Genomic DNA, 17,544 nt, shown 5'->3' on the forward strand with positions numbered 1-17,544 from the left:
GTGCTCAGCTGTCGAGGGGTCATCTTATCAACCTCCCACCATCCAAGGCTCAGGGCACATCTCAGAAGAGGGGACCAAAAGAATGCAAGAATCAGTAGGTGGGAAGAGAAGCTATAAAATGCCAACCTTTAACATGACATGGTTGCTGACTATACCAACTCACAGCAACTGTGCTTCCCTGCACAAGACCTTCATGAGATCAAGCCAGCCAAAATTCCAGCATGGTTAGAGAGGGACTCCTGCACCCTTAGCAGAAGAACTACTGTGAGTTGGTAGCTATGGAAGAGGAAGAGGCATTCATTCTCCATCTGGAAAGCAGCTGCTAGCAGGTTGGCTATGCCTTCTTGTGTGTATGGAATAAGTGGACTCAGGTAGTTACTAATAACAAAAGGGGCCAAGAAACTGGAAGGGAGATAGGTGGGCACTATGGAGTATTGAAGAAGGGAGTGGTGGGTGGGTGGGATCAAAATACATTGTATAAATGTAGGAAGTTTTCCAAAGAGGAATTTTTTTTAACCTAAAACTAAATGTATTAATACAGTTAAATAGTTTCTGGTGCCTGGATGCCTACTATTATCAAGTGGCTTTGTGTGCAGGGAGGTGGAAGACAGAGGTGTAGTGGTGAATGTTGGAGTTGACAATAGGAAGGCAGATGGTTTGTCCATGAGCTCTAGCAACCTGTTCCTAGAGACTTGTAGAAACTTTCAAAGGAGAAAAGACAAGTGGAACCCAGGGTCTTACTGGCATGAGTCCCTACACCCAAAGTGTGCCAAGCACCTCTGGGGATGCATGCTGTCCCAATAAGTCAGCTTCCTAAGTAGTTTCTGGTCGCAACTCAGGAAACCACTGATGACTTGATCACATTGCATCTGAGGTCTGCAGCCGCACAGTGAAGAAGGGACAGGCCAAAATGCATTCTCCATGCTTTCTGCTCCAGGTCCCTGCCTGCCTGGCTTCCCTCAGTAATGTGCTGATACTTGGAAGTGTAACATAAAATAAACCTCTTCCTCCCCAGGCTACATTTTGTTGTGATATTTATCACAGTAACAAAAAGCAAATTAAGACATAGGAATTCTTCTATCTGGCAGTCTGTCATTCTGTGGTCCCTAAAGGTATGTGTCCTAACAGCTTCAATTCAGTCAGCACTCTGAGAATAATCTCTGTACCCTTGCCTGGGCCTGGGCCCCAGAGAATGCATGCTGCTGAGAATGCACTGCAGAGTCATTGCCGAAAGGCTTTGCTTCACTGTAGGGATGGATTACTGCTTCCAATTAGCAGTTGCAGTGAAGAGAACAATTTGACTTTCTGACTTCAGGGGTTTTGTTGTGAAGACTCAGCTAGCAGTTAGACCTGTGGTGGGAAACAGAGGCTTGGGACCGGAATATTCAAAACTAGGGCTGGACCCCAGGGAGCTATAAACTTGGAAGGATGCTCTGTTCCTTGCCTGTTTTACAGAATGGGAATTTACACAGAACGGGGACTTCCGGCTGAACCCTGGCCAGCCCTGCTTGCCTGGCTGCCTGGCTTCTGTACTCCCAGGGAATCAGGCTTCTGCCCCTGGAGGCTCCAGCTAGTTTGGGAGATCTGAACCTCCCCCTTGGCCATGATGACTCAGGAGCCCAGTGTTGGCAGAGGCTCTTTATGAACCATGCCTATCTGGCTTCCGGAGAACTCAGAGAGGCCCAGGGTCTCTTAGCAAGACAAGAAAGTAAAAGAATGAAAATCTCATGTGGACCTTGAACCTCTGTGTCTACATTGCCTCAGGGCTGAGCTGACCAGGCTGAACAGAAGTGGCGCCAGCCAACACTTGTTTAAAGTAGTATTACAGGGAACCACAGGGATGAGAAATCTAACAGACTTGGCTTCCAGGTCTCTAGATGAGGATGCAAAGGAGCTGGAATTCAAGACCAATGTGGTCAGACCACAGAGATCATAGTCTTAAACCCTATTCTCTGTCTTCTCTGAGGGACCTGGGCCTCTGAAACCCATTTGACTTGAGTCACTCAAGCATCCGCCTCCAGGTTCCTCCAGGTTCCAGTGCTGTCTCAGCCATTGCAACTTGAAAAAAAAAAAAAAAAAAATTCAGGACAGCTTCAGATTCCTACAAGCTCAGAGACAGAATCTCAGAGACAGAATCACAGCACCTGAAAAGCCTTCAGAGACCACGAGAACCCACCTCACTATTCTGTAAATATTAGTTCTGGCTCCAGATCACAGGTGGGCATAGCTTGTGAGGAACTGGCATCCAGGGCTCCTACTTGCCAATCAAGGGTCTTACCATTGACTCTACAGCTAGCTCATGGGTTCCTCATAATGCTGTACCTCTAAGAAGTTTCACCCAGGCCTTGGTCCTCATGAGGCTGGACCAACAAGCAGGAAACAGCCACAGGGGTAGCAAGGAGTGGCTTAATATGGTTTGAAAGTACTTTTAAAAATATTTACTGCTGGGCGGTGATGGCACACGCCTTTAATCCCAGCACTTGGGAGGCAGAGGCAGGCTGATTTCTGAGTTCGAAGCCAGCCTGGTCTACAGAGTGAGTTCCAGGATAGGCAGGGCTACACAGAGAAACCCTATCTCAAAATATATATATATTTACTTTTCTTTTTAAGTGTGTGTGTCTGTGTGTCTGCACATATGCATGCACTTGCACACGCACGTGTGTAGGCCAGAAGAGGGCATCAGACATCTTGAAGCAGGAGTTGCAGGCAGTTCTGGGTAGGTGCTAGGAACTGAACTCAGGTCCTCTACAAGAGCAGCACCCTCTCTTAAATGCTCAGAGCTACAGATATAGGAAGAATAGGACTCTGCCTAGTCATCATCTAGGGATGAGGCTGTATCTTTGCTAATCTTTTATTATACTTGATTTAGAAGTGCTTTTATTTGTAGGAGGTCAGAGGTCTCTGTGCTCACAGACAAGCACTAGGGGAATCTGGAATGTCAAATACACAGGGTTGTTCCTTTAAAAGAAGGGATGTATAACCTGTTATCTGAACACAAAGCTGGGAGCAGACGTGGTTAATGTGACCGAGACCACACTGGAATCTCCCCTAGACCCTTATTGAAAGCTTGTTTTTCTCAATCTATAGAACCCATTCAATGGATGGTGTCACATGTACTTTACAAAGAGTTTCGATATAGTCACATCTGAACTTTATTTAGCTTCATTTGTGCTTTATAGTACACACAGGGTTGAATTAATTATCACCAGGGAAGTTTTCACCAAATTGTGCTGTGCTTAAATATGCCTAGAATAAACCACTCCAAGTCAAGACTCCGAAGTTTGAACCAACATGGCTACTTAGTCATGCTCAACCGAACTATCTTCTTGCTTCCCACAGATGGTTATTCTCATGTCTGTGGTGGTCACAAAAAGCTACACTTATTCCTGTGTTGACTGGGGAAATTGCACAAAAGGGATCCAGGTTTTGCATGAGAATGTGAGTTTAGTGAGGGTACAATAAGGGTCAGAGATGACCATTATGGGAAGAACACAGAAGTGACAGAGTTGAAAAAAAGCTGGGTTGGAGCAGCCATGCTTGAATCTGCTCACCAGTGTCTGCCTTCTGCTGTGACCCCCTTTCGCTTCCCCCAAGCCCCCAGCCCTCAGATGCCTTGAGGGTTGCTAATGAACAGCACCCATTATGGTTCAAGATGCCCCAGGGTGGTTGTGGAGCTTTCCCTAGAACCTGGAGTTATGGTCTGCAGATAGAGAGATGGGAGTTTAGCTCATTGTTTTTTAGATGTGCAAGGAAAAGACACTCCCTCACCCCTACACTACCAAGTTCACATCTCACGCTCATGAACCTGGAATACGAGGAACTGTTCATTCCTAAATGATTGCTTAGTCCCCACCATTATAATATGTAAGAAAGTAAATGCCGTCACAGCATAAAAGCATTCACTAGGAATCTGCCCATCTGGAAAAATGACGCCCACTCACACACTCTTCTCTTGCTTAGCAAGCCTGTTTCATCTGGCTCTAGTCAGTGTGGGACCTTGGTCAGATGCAAGAGGATAGCACAAATTCAGTGCAAACCAACTGTAAAGTTCAAGTAATAGTGTTGGTGACCTCCATAAGCACCGCCTTTAATCTGAGAGGATCAGATGAAGCTGGGCCAGTGACCAGATAAAGAAAATATGATAGTGATGGAAAGATAGGGTCTTCAGAAGGGAATGACTTCAGCATCTTGGGGAGTTGAGGATAGCCGTACACTCTAAACATTCTCTTAATGATGTTGCTATAAAACAAGATGTAAAGAATGAGGGATCGTGCGAGCACATTGTTTGGTTGACAGAAAAAAAATAAGCAGAGGCTGGGGAGATGGTCCAATCAGAAAGTCCCTGTTGTGCAAGCATGAGAACTTGAGTTTGTATCCTTTAGCACACACACACACACACACACACACACACACACACACACAAGACAGGGATAGCGTGAGAAACAGTCAGGAAGACCCTAGGGATTTCTGGCCAGCCAGTCTTATTAAATTGATGAGCTCCAGGTTCAGTGAGAGACCCTACCTCAAAAAAATAAAGTGGAGACCAGTAGAAGGCACTGAACATCAACCTCTGGCTTCTATGTGCATGAATACACATGTGTACATTACATATACAAAAATAAAACAAAACAAATAATATACCAATAGCAAAATGCTTGACTCTTAATTCAATTTGAAAATTAACATACTTTATATTTTATGATATATATAAATATGTATATATAGAGAGAGAGCTAAAAATTACTTAATTTCATTTGCAAAACAAGGCCTCGATGATAGCTTCTTTGCTGTTATTTGTCTGGGGTTTTGTTTTTTTGATATAGGCTGTAGCCTAGGCTGGTCTGGAACTCATCATGACCTGCCACCTCAGTTTCCTGAAGGCTGGGACTCCAGGCCACCATGCCTGCCTCATTAAGGGTACTCTTAATGAATATTTTTAAAATCATTTTTATTTTATCATCAATTTTTACTGAAACCCTTTCCTATCCTTTACCATGAACTTTTGGTGTTTGTTTTAAGCAGATTATCTCAAAGCAGCTTTTGGCCGTCTCCTGCCTGTCTTTTCTCCATCTTTCTCAAGTGCAGGAGAAAGCATTTGGCCAAGGTGATTTGACTTGTCATAAAGCCTTAGTCATTTACTCTCTAGATGGTTTCACACTCTGCATTCCTGGGACCCTGGCCGCTTAGATGAACTCGGGGTAGCAAATTCTTGAGAGTGAAAGCCACACACCTTCCCAGACACTCACTGCAGCCTACACTGGCCACCCACTGTGACCAGTTTGAAAACTGTGGCCTCAGCCAAAATGCTTAGTTTGGCCCCCACCAGGCTAGCCGTGGGCAGGAAGGGGCACTTACTTGGGTCTGGGCTGCCTGTGGCTCTCCAGGGGGCTCCTCATCCTCAGGAATGTGGGGCATGGCAGCCTCCTGGTCGGAGTGGCTGTGCGTGCCTGGAACCTCTGCTGTGCCAACCCCAAAGATGCTCCAATAGGCTTGGGCTCCGCAGGCTGGGGAGATGCCAAAAGGACAAGTCAAACTCCTTCCCATCTCTCTCCCAAGCTGAGTTCCATTTCCAGGATCCAAGAGCCACAGATGAGCTATTTGGTTTTGCATCAACACCAGAGGTCAGGCGAGGCGAGGCTGGGAGCAGGCATTGGGAATTGCACTGCCTCCTACTCTCTGGCTTTGTTTACACGGGCAGAGGTGACCTTTTGCATCTAATTTGGTCCTTACAGTAAACATAACTATTCCAGAAGAGAAACATTTCAGCTCCTCAAAGCTATAACTAAAGGAGGACAGTTCGTTGAGATCAGATGCCATCTATTGAGCTCCTACTGGCTGCATGACTACCATTACCAAGTTGACTCCTTGTTATGACCTTTGGCATAGGTAGGCATCAATAGTCCCATTCTTCCCATTCTATAGGTGAAGGAAGAGCCTCTTAGGTTGGAAGCCACTTGTCCTGAGTCACATAGAAAACTAATTGTTTATATCTAGGTCTTCCTGATTGGAGGCCTGTACCACACAGCCTTTCCTGTGGCCTGTCTCCTCCCTACGGGTAGAACCAAGGACAATGCCATTAACTGAGTAACCACTGTGTCACAGGTTCTAGGTGAGTGTCACTGTGTGCTGGAGCCTAGAGGAAAAGCCAGAAAGCTCTGCTGTTTCCTCTGACATACTCTCTGTTCCTCAGAGAAGGCCTGGAATGTTCCTCAAACCGGAGTGCAGCAATCCAGGTTGACACCTGGCATTAGCCACAGCACACAGCACCCCCTGGACCTGGCTCTCTGAGGCAGGGAAGGTGTCTGATTAGTTATGAATATTCAAAATATCCATTAAAAATGGTAGTTGCTTTGTGTTTAAAGAATTAGAGACATTTAGGCCAGAGCTGTCAAAGAGGGTGCCATCTTGGCTTTTGCATTTATTCTAATAGGTAGCCTGAGCAGAGTTGAAGCATTTGGGGTGACCCCTGCTGAAAATCTCATCTCAACTAAGGTATCCATGCACTGCATTTTCTCTCTCTCTCTCTCTCTCTCTCTCTCTCTCTCTCTCTCTCTCTCTCTCTCTCTCTCTCAATGGTTTAAAACAGAGTTTGGCATAACTTCGAGAGTTTGACATGTTGACTTTGAACTCATGTAGCTGAGGCTGAATGATTCCTCTTTCTCCACCTCCCAAGTGCTAAGATTCCAGAAATACGCCATCATGCCTAGCTGAATCATTCCTTCTTTTTCCACAAACTTTTTATTATGTCTGTGCCTATGTTGTGACAGAAAGAGAGTGGGGTGTAGTTTTGGGGCCTCACAGGGTCCTGAGCCCAGTCTTGGAAGGCAACTGAAAAACTGACTGGTGTAAACACTTCAAAATGAGGAGTTATGATACCTCAAGCAAGAGTCCCTAGCTATGCAGGCTGAGCGCATGAGACGTGGTTTTAGGGATGACTCTACGTTATGAGGGGAGTTTGAGCTGAGCCATAACACGGAAATAAGAATGGAACTTATCTGTTGGCAGAACAGCCTCGGGGCTGAGCAGAGTAGATGAGCTGGCAGAGAAGAAGCCATGCTGGGCTGGGTTCCAAACAGATTTATCTTGACTCTAGAGACTAAAAGCTGTGGGGCCAGGACCATGGTGTCTTCCATCCCCAAAGGCTACTGGATGAAGGAACTGAACATCAAGTTTCCCTAAAAGATGAGCTCTTTGAATAATTTTACCATCTTTAATTAGATAGCAGCAGCAAGCAGCAGCAGCAATGGCATCAAGAGTGTTGGGGGGGACTGCATGGTAATGTGAGCACATTGGCTCGCCTTCTTGGGTCACATCACTGCCTCATCTTAATAGGAACAGTTTCCAAAGTCTGGGAGGAGGGGCAGCCATTCCACTTCCTGTTTAGGTCTTAATCTACACAGAGCATACTGTGTACTAAGGATTCAGACAAGCGAGGCCATGTTCAGAAAAGAGAAAGAACATTCTATGAGGGCAAGAATTTGTGTTTAAGAGCTCAAGACTTTAGCCCGCACCAGAGAAGCTGCAAGGGAAAAGCAATCTCTTCTTAGATATCCAAAAGGTAGTCATGTGGCCCTGAGGTCTCCAGAGAGCAGGTGTGTGGCCAGGACTCAACAGCTAAGTGAGGGGGCAAAGGGACCTTCTAGTGGCCAGAGCCAGTTAAAGATGAAACAGAACGAAACTTGAAGTTTGCTGCTGCTGGAAGACTTTCAATACTGGCTGGCTCCAGGGGTCATAGGAATGCCAACAACCACCACGGCTTTTTTCCTACTCTGAAGTCCCAGATTCTATCTAGACACAACCAGCCACAAGGAGCTCCTAGTCCAGGGTCTGTTCAGAGGTCCTAGGATTATAAAGTCATACCAGAAATATCTCATTCCCTAACCTTCCTCTTCCCTCTCTTGAAGGCAGACCTCTGCCATTCCCAGGCCAGCCAGAGACAAAATGTCATGAGTGAGGTCAGACACACCTGGAGATGCTGGGTAAGGCAGGATGGAGGCTGGCTGCAGTCGCACGGGTAGACAAGATGGAGTCAATAAGGCTCTATGGGAACCCCTGCCATCCTGCTGTGGACCATTCGCATGCTGCTAGGTTCCGTGTGCTTTCTCACCCATCATTATAAACTCACTGCTTAAAATAGCAAGGTTAAAAACCCAGTCAGGCCCCCGGGATGACATCTGGGGGGTCTGCGGGGGCTAACGGGCATGTGGACCTCAGATCTATCATAGCACGGCTTGGAATACAGCCTCCAGGAAGCCGTAGTCTGGAGTGCCAGCCCATAAAAGGAGAGAACACTGAGTCATGCTTGTCTCTCTGCCTCCCTTTCAATCCACTTCCAAATATTTCCTGATGCTTCTCCAGCCAGGTCAGGTTATGTGAGTCACGCCAAGAACCAATCAGCTCTTTGGATTCTATTCATCTGGCCTCTTACCAATAGTTAAACAGAACCTGGTCTATTTTACAGGGAAGAAAACTGAGGCATAGAAGGGAGGAACAAACAAGACAGGGTTCAGTTACCTTGGTACCTAAGGCAAATTACCCAAGAGCCTCTGCTGGGATAATCATCCAATCATTTGTGTAAGTAAAGAGACCAAGGGTCCCTAAACTATCCTTATATATTTTACCTGCTTCATGAAAGAAAGCAAAATAATATGCCTTTGACATCCATACACCAGTTTCCCAATTGAGCATCCAACACTACTGTGTATGGTCACATGCTCATACTTAACCACTGCAAGACAGGGTGTATGTTTATTTAGTTTTGTTTTTGTGCAATGCTGGGAATTGAACCCAAGGCCCTGAACAAGCTTAGCAAACGCCAACCTCATGCTCGTACCCCAGGGGCAGGGGATCATGAACATTTTCTGAAGCTGCCCTTCTCTCCTGACTGAGCTATACCCCAGCCCTTCCCTGTGCATTTTATTACTTTCATTTAATATAATAAAGCACTGAAGCAGAGAGACAATCAACAAGGCCGTGTAGCTAGGAAGTCTAAGTCCAAAAGTTATCATCTTCTCTCTTACCTAGGGAACCACCAAAAAACCTTGTGCAAGCCTCCGGCCACCCCCAGGAGGGAGAACTGGGGCATTAGCTCCCAGAGGCAGGGAGAGGAAGTAACCCTGAACCTTTGGTTGCCAGGCCGAGTATCTTCTGAGGGTACAGGAAGGAGCCCAGCTTTGGCAGATGGCTCAATAGGTAAAGGGCTTGCCACAAAAGCATGAGGACCTGAATTCCAATCTCCAGAGTCCACCTAGCACTGGGTGTGACAGCAGGCTTCTGTGATCCCATTGCTTCTAAGGAAAGATAGCGGGAGAAGACAGGAGAATTCAAGAACCTGGTGTGCCCGGTGTATGTATCACAAACAAGAGATCCTGCCACAAACAAGGAAGAAGACCAAACCGTCATTTGAGTTTGGCCTCTGACCTCTAAATGTGAGCTTGCCCACGTGTGTACTTACCCAGAGAAGGTCCACAGCTTGAGGTTTCATGTCCCTAGTGTGTGGTGTAAGGATGTGTTCATTCACTGTGAGAGGCAGCGGCCCACTCGTTGGCCTCACTTCTTACTCTTCTAGTCACACAACTGTCCAGAGACTTGTCATTGAACCACTCATGCCAGGAAGTCTCAGGCTAAGGTCAAAAGCATAGGCTCTGTCCCATAAAGAGCTGCCTTAGAACCCTGTGGGCTGTCAGGGGACAGGCAGTGGGGGTGGGAGGAAAGGCGGGAGGGCTCTGGCAATAAAGGCCACACTTTATTCTATTCCCGGCAGCCATCATGGGCTTCCTGTGTTCGATGTCCTGGGGAACTTGAAGTATCTAGAGTAGATATAGGAAATTCAGCCCACCTGGTAGATCCCATCAGCTTGCCATACTTCAGCAAGCACCAGGCTATCTTCAGGGGTTGGGGGAGACATGAACAGTCTTTATGGAAGTACCCTCAGTGCTTTCAGCCTCCCCGACAGGTGGCAATGGGCATTCTAACACTGCTAACACAGTTAGTCCCATTTGACAGGTGACAGAAGCCCGAAGACATCACCCACAAATGGCAGTGGCAGGCCTGCCCAGTCTATTGCCTGACTCTGCAGCTCCCTGTGGAGCCAAGCCCGCTGGCCTCTCTCAGAGCCTTGTGACTTGCCCAGAAAAGATCAAACCCCTCACTTGAAGCCACAGTGTCCCAGGAGCATGGTGTGCGTGCTGTGTGGCTCTGACCAGCTCTGTTAATCTAGAAGAGGTGAGAGGTCCTTGTGGGAAGCAAGGGGTTAAGCAAGCCTCATGGACCTCACTGGGGTGACTCAGGCTTCTCAGAAGGGAGGGTTCTGTTCTTCCAGCTTGGGATTTTTGCTTTCATTTAGCACTCAAAGAATGTGAGTGTGATTAGATTGCTATTTATATCCAGCCTAGCTTTTCTCTGAACAAAGGGCTGAGGCAGGAGACTGCCTGGAGTAACTGTACACACATCTCTCTCAGCCCCTCTACAAACTCAGAGAGGCAGGAGGCTGCTTCCCCGTTCCCACTTTTGTAGATGGGAAGCTGAAACTGAGAGCAGGGGAAAATTTGACCAAGGCCACATCTATGGAAGGTCAGCTTTAGATAAGGACCATGAGCCCTTGCTCCTGAGGGATGAGTGAGGCTGGCTGAGGGCAGAAGACAAGCCAGTGTGAGAGCAGTGAAGACCCTTCTACTCATGGTCTCTCCCACAAAAGAAAGGATCCGCTTTCTTGTCCTCACCCTAGGTGGCCTCAGAGAATGTCCTCAGCCGACTAAGATGATCCTGAGGTACTGGGCAGAATCTCTATACCCTGGCCAATTGCAGATCTGTGTCTGATACCCTGAGTGGACTGGGCGTAGCTCCTGCATGCTGTAAAAGGATCCAAGAGCTGAGCAGATACAGTTGCAAGAGCTCAGCAGATACAGTTGCAACTCTCCTATCTCTACCTAGCTGGGTCAGTATACCTTGACCTCCATTTTCTCATTTGCAAAAAGGTGGCCATGTGTACCTTTTAGGACTAGTGTAAGAGTGTAATAAATTCCTGCAACATGCAGACATAACATGCTTTCTGGAACTTGTCATGCTTGCCCTGAATAACCATCTGAGTTCTCCCAACTGCAGTGACCAAAACCTGAGTAAAGCCCAGAATTTTATTGCTTATTCCAGTGGCTCAGAGTCGTACAAGGTGCTTTGCCTAGGCAGGGCTTCTTCCCTGTATACACCAGTAGATAAATGAACATTAGACATGACAGGAACTGTGAGGTCTCTAACCACTGGCAATGTCCACACTTCTACTGGTGGACAGCCAGTGGCTTCAGGAGAAAGTCTGAAAGGCATTCAGCAAACATGTTACTCAGCTGAGGAAGAGAGTGTGGGGTTGGGGGTATCCTGGTCTATGATGCCATCAGACCCAGCCTATGCCATGGCTAACTTTGGGTCTCTGCTGGAGTCAGGCTCAGTGTGTACCATTAGTCCTGAGTCTACCTAGTTCAAAGTCCCAGTTATTTCTGCCACCCCTGTGACAATAGTGGGACCCAAAGGTTTCCATGCATAAGTGACAGGTGACCCCCACCTCTAAGAGAAGGCTTTCTCCAGTGACTGGCCACACTCACACTTGGGTTGTCTGGACAAATGAACACTTATACCATCTGTCTGACAATGGGCTCCCAGACTCTCCCCTGAAAACATATTTGAGTTAATGAAAAGAATGGAGAGTAAGGATGGAGAAGGTAGAAAGGGGGATGTGAATGACTAGAAGGCATTGTCCCAAGACTGTCCCCTCAGCACCACCTCTGTAGTCTGTAAGGCCAAAGCATAGAACAGTGGCTTGGCTGTGCACTCAGAAGGCATCTCCATCACACATGATTCCTAAGACATACCCTTGTCTGGGACACCATTCTAGGGCCCAGTTTTCTCTGGCCACACCAGACACTCCTGGGGTGTCTCTAGTGAGCCAACCTTGCTCAGAATGGGCCAGGTCACACAAGGAGAGTCTGGGACCAGCATATTTGTTGGCTGTGTAGGGAGTGAGAGAATTCCTCAAGACAGGGGTGCCAAGGAGTTATCTCCCCCAGGTTATTCTTCCTCTTGTATGTGTCTGTGGGGGTGTATGTGGGGGGTGGAGAGGTGTGCATACATGTGAGGGAGTGGGAAAGGGGGGAGGCTTGGCTCTGCCTTGTCAGCCTCAGACAGAATGGAAAAGGCCCTGAAAACAAAAGATGTATCACTCAAGGTCCACGGGGGCAACTTAGTAAAACCCTGACTTGAACTTGGCTACCTTGAAACCCCAGCATTGATCTTCAGTCCCACAAAGAGAAAACTTAAGAGCTGAATAGGAACTTGAAGCATTTGCTTCTGTAACTGGACACACCAGGGCAGAGTGGTGAGTGCCATAAAGGCCATCTAAAAACGGCAGGTAAGTAACAAGCAGATGTATCAATATGTGGTACAAGCCAGAAACAGAGGTAAGAAAAGCAGAACCATTCGCAGTGTGGCTTGGGCAAAGTTCCTAAGTTCTCAGATGCTTATTCTATGTCGGTTTCACAGTGACCTCACATGACAACCGCTTCCATTGTGGGTTTTGTGATTAAATGTGATTATACAAGTACGGGGAGGGGGTGGGGAGAAAAAGAAAATCGGGGAGACAAATTTAAGAAGAAGTGACCTTCCTTCCCCAGGGTGATGGGGTGAGGAGAAGACAGTGATAGTGCTGAGGCTGGGGTGCCCCAGAGGGATCTGTTCCCCAATTCTCTTGGAAGGTGAACAGCCCACAGTCTGAAGTCTCTAAGGAAGAGATTCCCAAAGAGGTATGTCAAAATAGACCATGCTCAGGGACATCCTCTGGAGGCTGTGATATCCCATGATTGGGACAGCCCAGTCACTTCAGTGCCCAGACCTGGGGTGGCCTTGAGAAGAACTCAGTGTGTCCCTGCAGCTGCCCATTCACTTGTTTGCTACAGCTGGCAATCACCTACAAACCAAGGCACATCATCTGTACAAGGGCACACCATCACTTATAAGGGGACACCACCATGTACAAGGACACAGAACCATCTACAAGGGCATGCCATCACATGCATACCCATCAGGACAATGCCACATTCCCTGCTGCCCTGATGCTTAGAAGGTCCTTCGTGCAAAAGCCCCTGGAGCACCGGGAGGCTTGGGCCAGCCCTGGCTATCCATGCTCTATATCCTTCAGCCTCTGAAGAATGCTTGCCCCTACCCACTTCCCCTCCCCATCATGACAGGAAATAAGCCAAAACATCTCCCCAGGTTTCCTCTCCAGCTTGTTCACTTCAGCAGTTCTTTTTTTAAAAAACAAGTCTGCTTGTAAACTTTTTTTTTTCTTCTTGGAAATATGTGTGATTGCTCAACCCAAGGCAGTTCAAAGGCACCGGCAATGGCAGGAAAGTATCTGAATCTCCTAGCTTTGGCGCCAAGCAGAAATAAATCTTACCCAGTTCCCTTTGTGCCTGGTTGTCCAGAGACACTTGCCCTGTCACTCATGCCTGGGTGACATGAGTCATCACTGGAGTCAAGGACCACTGAATCTGCCAAGCTCTGAGAGACCCTATAAAGAATAGGACCCCTAAGGGATGCTCAGAATAAAGGGAGGTCAGAACACTCTCGGGCTCTGGGATTGGCTCTGCCTTGCCCAGGTGAGTGAATCTGAGAATTATTAAACCTGAACTTGAACCCCAGGCCTTGTGTTTTAGACAAGCTTCTGTGGCAGGGTTTAGGAACTGGTCGTCTGACTCACAAGGGCCAACTCTTACATTTTCCAGCCTAACCTAACAGGCAAGCCCCAAGTTCCAATAAGAGACCCTGTCTGAAAACCAGTTTTCTAGGAACAACACTAGAGGTTGACCTTGGCCTCCATGCACACACACACACACACACACACACACACACACAAGCATGCATGCACACACATACACACACACACACATGCACACGCACACACACATGCACACGCACACGCACATGCACACGCACATGCACACGTACACACCAGTACAGATACGGGTACAAAATGGAGTTATACAGACTTATGAATACATTAGGTAAAACTGAAAGACGTCAATCCTCGGCCACTCTCTCGGAATCCTGTTAGGTCTCTTCAGAGGAACTGAAGTGGGAACTGTCAGTGACATGCCAGTGCCCACCTTGTCTCTGCTGTCATTAGTGACATCCACTTAGCAGAAATAGGAACATCTGCAAGCAGAGCTGAGTGAGTGCCACTGTGAGGGACACCTCTTCTCCCAGAGTGCTTTCTGTTAGTGTTTACTGCACACTCTGAAGCTAGGCAAGCCTGGCTTGTATTCCTGTCAGGTGCACACAGAACACTGTCACCCTGGCTAAGAGGCTTCCAGCTGCCTTTAGACAAGTCTTCCTGGGGGCACTCAGGGGATGCTCACTGCATTTTTGATAACCTTTGCACACATCTTCTCCCTGAGCTGTTTTTGATCCCTGAAAAATTCCATTAAACTTGTCCTTAAAAACCCCATCAAACACCCCCGCCTTCCTAACCATTCCTCCTCTTCACCCCAGGAAAAGCAACTCCTTTCCTATCTTTTCCTACTGCTGTTACAACCAATCAGCACCAGGCGATGTAAAACAACACAAATTTATTATCTTACAATGCCCATATTGAAAGTTAACTTCCCTTTTAGTGGACTAAAATCTGTGTTGGGCAGAGGCTGGACAAATGGGTCATCAGTTAGGAGTGCTGACTACTTTTCAGAGGACCTGGGTTCAACTCCCAGCACCCACAACTATGGAGTTACTACAATAACTCCAACTGTAGGAGATCTGACACCCTCTTCTGGACTTTGTGGACATCAGGAATGTGAGTAGGCACAGGCACGCATGCAGGCATAAGACAAAAATAAAACATAAAACAAAAATGTCAACATTTCAGAATAAATAAATAAATAAAATCTGAGTGTTAGCAGAGCTGTGTTCTTCCAGGATGCTCAAGGGAAGGAAGCCATCTCCTCACCTCCAGCTGCTAGGGCTGCCTTGAGCCCCCACCTCCTGGGGCAACCCCTTCTCCTTGTTCCCAGCCTGCAAAGAAGTGGGCATCTTCTCTGGCCTCTGATCTTGGCTTCCATGTGTGCATTTCCTCCTCTGACTTTGTCCCCCCTAATGTAAGGACTCCAGAGACTCTGATGTTCTATCTGTCCCTGCAGGTGGCCCAGGTGATCTCCCCATTTGTGATTCTCTGCTTGGTTCCATCTGCAGGAACCCTTTTGTATTTCAGGTGACATGCTCACAGGTTCCACTGTGACTTTTTTCCAGAAAGCTTTGCATAGGTCTCAGCTCAGTTAGAGTCTAAATGCCTCAACAGCAAGAACTTGTCTCATTCATACATTCATGATGAATCAATATCCTTATACATATTCATTATAAATACATAAATATTCATTATATCTCAATACTGTCCAGTGCATGGGTAAACACAGAAGAGTCACTCTCTAAGTGTTTGTTGAATGAATCAACAACAGCCAATCTGTAATATATAGATAAGGAGGCCTTGCTTTCATTGAGAAGCGGCTTCTGGGTTCATGAAGAGATTGTACACACAACTCCTTCTGGGACCAGGCAAGTAAGATGAATGGCAGGGCCTCCTCTGTGGATTGATGGGGTCTGTGGTGGCAGAGAGTGCAACTGTTATTCAAATGGGTGGCTACTATTCAGTTTTGGGGTCAGGAAGAAATATCATCTTTTCTTGGCAGGCACTTCCAGTTTCCAAGAAAAGCCAAAACTCTAGGGTTAAAAATAAAATCACCTGATTTAGAAATGTTAAAGCTAATACCAAAAAAAAAAAAAAAGTATAGAAATACCACAAGGACCAAGCACGCGACTCTGGGGACTCAGACTGCAGCTACCAGTTGCCACCCCTGATTTATGCCCTCAAGTACGTTCCTCTGGGCCTCACATGCAAATTGATCTAATTCACTCTCAGCAGCAGTGCCAGCAAGAGCACCCTCTGGAAGGCCAGGGAGCCAAGCAGAGACTGGTCCTTCCAGAAGACTGGTGGTGCCTCGTCAGGTGCACATAGAGTTCTGTCCCCAGGATTGTATGGTCCCTGGGGTAGCTCCTTGCTGTCCGGGCCTAGATATGGTTGCCATGTACAGCCTTATTTCTTCATATGGCCACGTCTTGCATCAGTGAAGTACCTCTCAAGCCAATGACCATATGCCTAGAAACATCATCACTTCATACACACCTCAGCAGCAATGGTAGTCACATACATGGCATGTCACAGAGAGGGAGACAGGGATCTTAGTGGGAGATAAACCTGGCTCCCCCCGGCTCTGCCTCGAAGCTCAGAGAGCCGGATGAAAAATGAACTGCTCGAAGAATGAACTACTAGTCCGTAGCTGATAAAGAGGACTTGGCCACTTCTACCAATTGCCACAGGTATAAACGACAGGGAGTGTTCAAGTAAGGGGCACATGCAGACACTTATATGTTTCTTAACTAAGGAAAACACGGACAACCTAAACCTTCTTTTTGTGACAGTTTGAACATAAAAACGTCCACCGCAGACTTCCGTGTTCAAATACTTGGCCTCTAAACTGGTAGTGCTATTTTGGAAGGCTGTGGACCAGTGGAGATGTGTGGCCTAACTAAAGGAAGTGGATTGATCTCTGAAGGGTGGGCCTTGAGGTTTATGGCCCCATCTGGCTTCCTCTCTTGTCTCTGCTTCCTGTCCCTGGCCTGACACTCCTGTCACCATAGCCTGAGCAGCACTATGCTCCCTACTCCTTTACCCAACTCCTCGACACGCCCTCCTCCAGGATGGACTGTCCCTGTGAAATAAATCATCTCTTCCTCAGGTTGCTTCTTATCAGGGATTTGGTGACGCTGACAAAAACAGTAATTAATACACCTTCGCCCGGCCTTCCAACCACATCCTCTCTTCCTCATCCTCTGTTATACTTCATTTCAGACTGACATACAGACAGTGGGGCCTGAACCTAAGGGCCAGCATACAATTCACCTCTGAGGGTTCTTGGGAAGCTGAATGACTGAGTGAAGGAAAGAAAGTATCCCACACTCCACAAAATAGATGTTAAAAGTCCTGGGTCTGAGGCTACTTTGGGATTTGTGACATCCCCCACCAGGACTAGCAACCCCATCATGGCTTCTTCTGGACTTCCCCACACAAGAAGTGGGGAGGACCTAGCCCTATGTTACATCTTCCAGGAGAGATGTAAACATACCAATTGAGTTGCTGTACATTCAGGGGTGTGGCTGTGTCCACTCCATTCCCAGAGGGCTTCCCCAGGTTAGCTTCTGAGTTTTCCTTTTCACCTGGTTGAATGTGAAATGTTCCTCCCAGGCCCATGTGTCTGAACACCCCTCTCCCAGCTGGTGTTGTCATTTAGAGTGCTTGGGGAGCCTTTAAGAAGGAGACCCTCATTGAAGGAAGTGGGTGTCAGGGGCTCCCTCTTTGAGGTTGTATGGGCCAGCCTAACTCCCTGTTCACTCTCCACTCTCTGAATGTGACACTATGTGTGAGCTGTCACATACTCCTGCTGCCATGCCTTT

At 47.3% G+C, this 17,544-nt stretch overlaps 1 protein-coding gene across 6 annotated transcripts in view; it reads right to left on the reverse strand.

The window, feature by feature from the left end:
* The window catches only part of Mrvi1 (murine retrovirus integration site 1 homolog), a 137,019-nt gene that overhangs the window by 73,817 nt on the left and 45,658 nt on the right, over positions 1-17,544 (reverse strand). For 4 of the 6 annotated variants that reach the window (XM_031387878.1, XM_031387876.1, XM_031387875.1 and 1 more), the window contains one exon: positions 5,356-5,504. In XM_031387878.1, coding sequence (XP_031243738.1) covers positions 5,356-5,415 — 60 coding nt within the window. In that variant the 5' untranslated portion in view covers positions 5,416-5,504. Of the gene's footprint in view, positions 1-5,355; positions 5,611-7,882; positions 8,120-17,544 lie in introns of those variants that run through there. The other 2 variants (XM_031387874.1, XM_031387873.1) reach the window with 2 other exon arrangements.

The sequence above is a fragment of the Mastomys coucha genome, unplaced genomic scaffold (genome assembly GCF_008632895.1).
Source record: "Mastomys coucha isolate ucsf_1 unplaced genomic scaffold, UCSF_Mcou_1 pScaffold21, whole genome shotgun sequence".
NCBI classification, from domain to species: domain Eukaryota; kingdom Metazoa; phylum Chordata; class Mammalia; order Rodentia; family Muridae; genus Mastomys; species Mastomys coucha.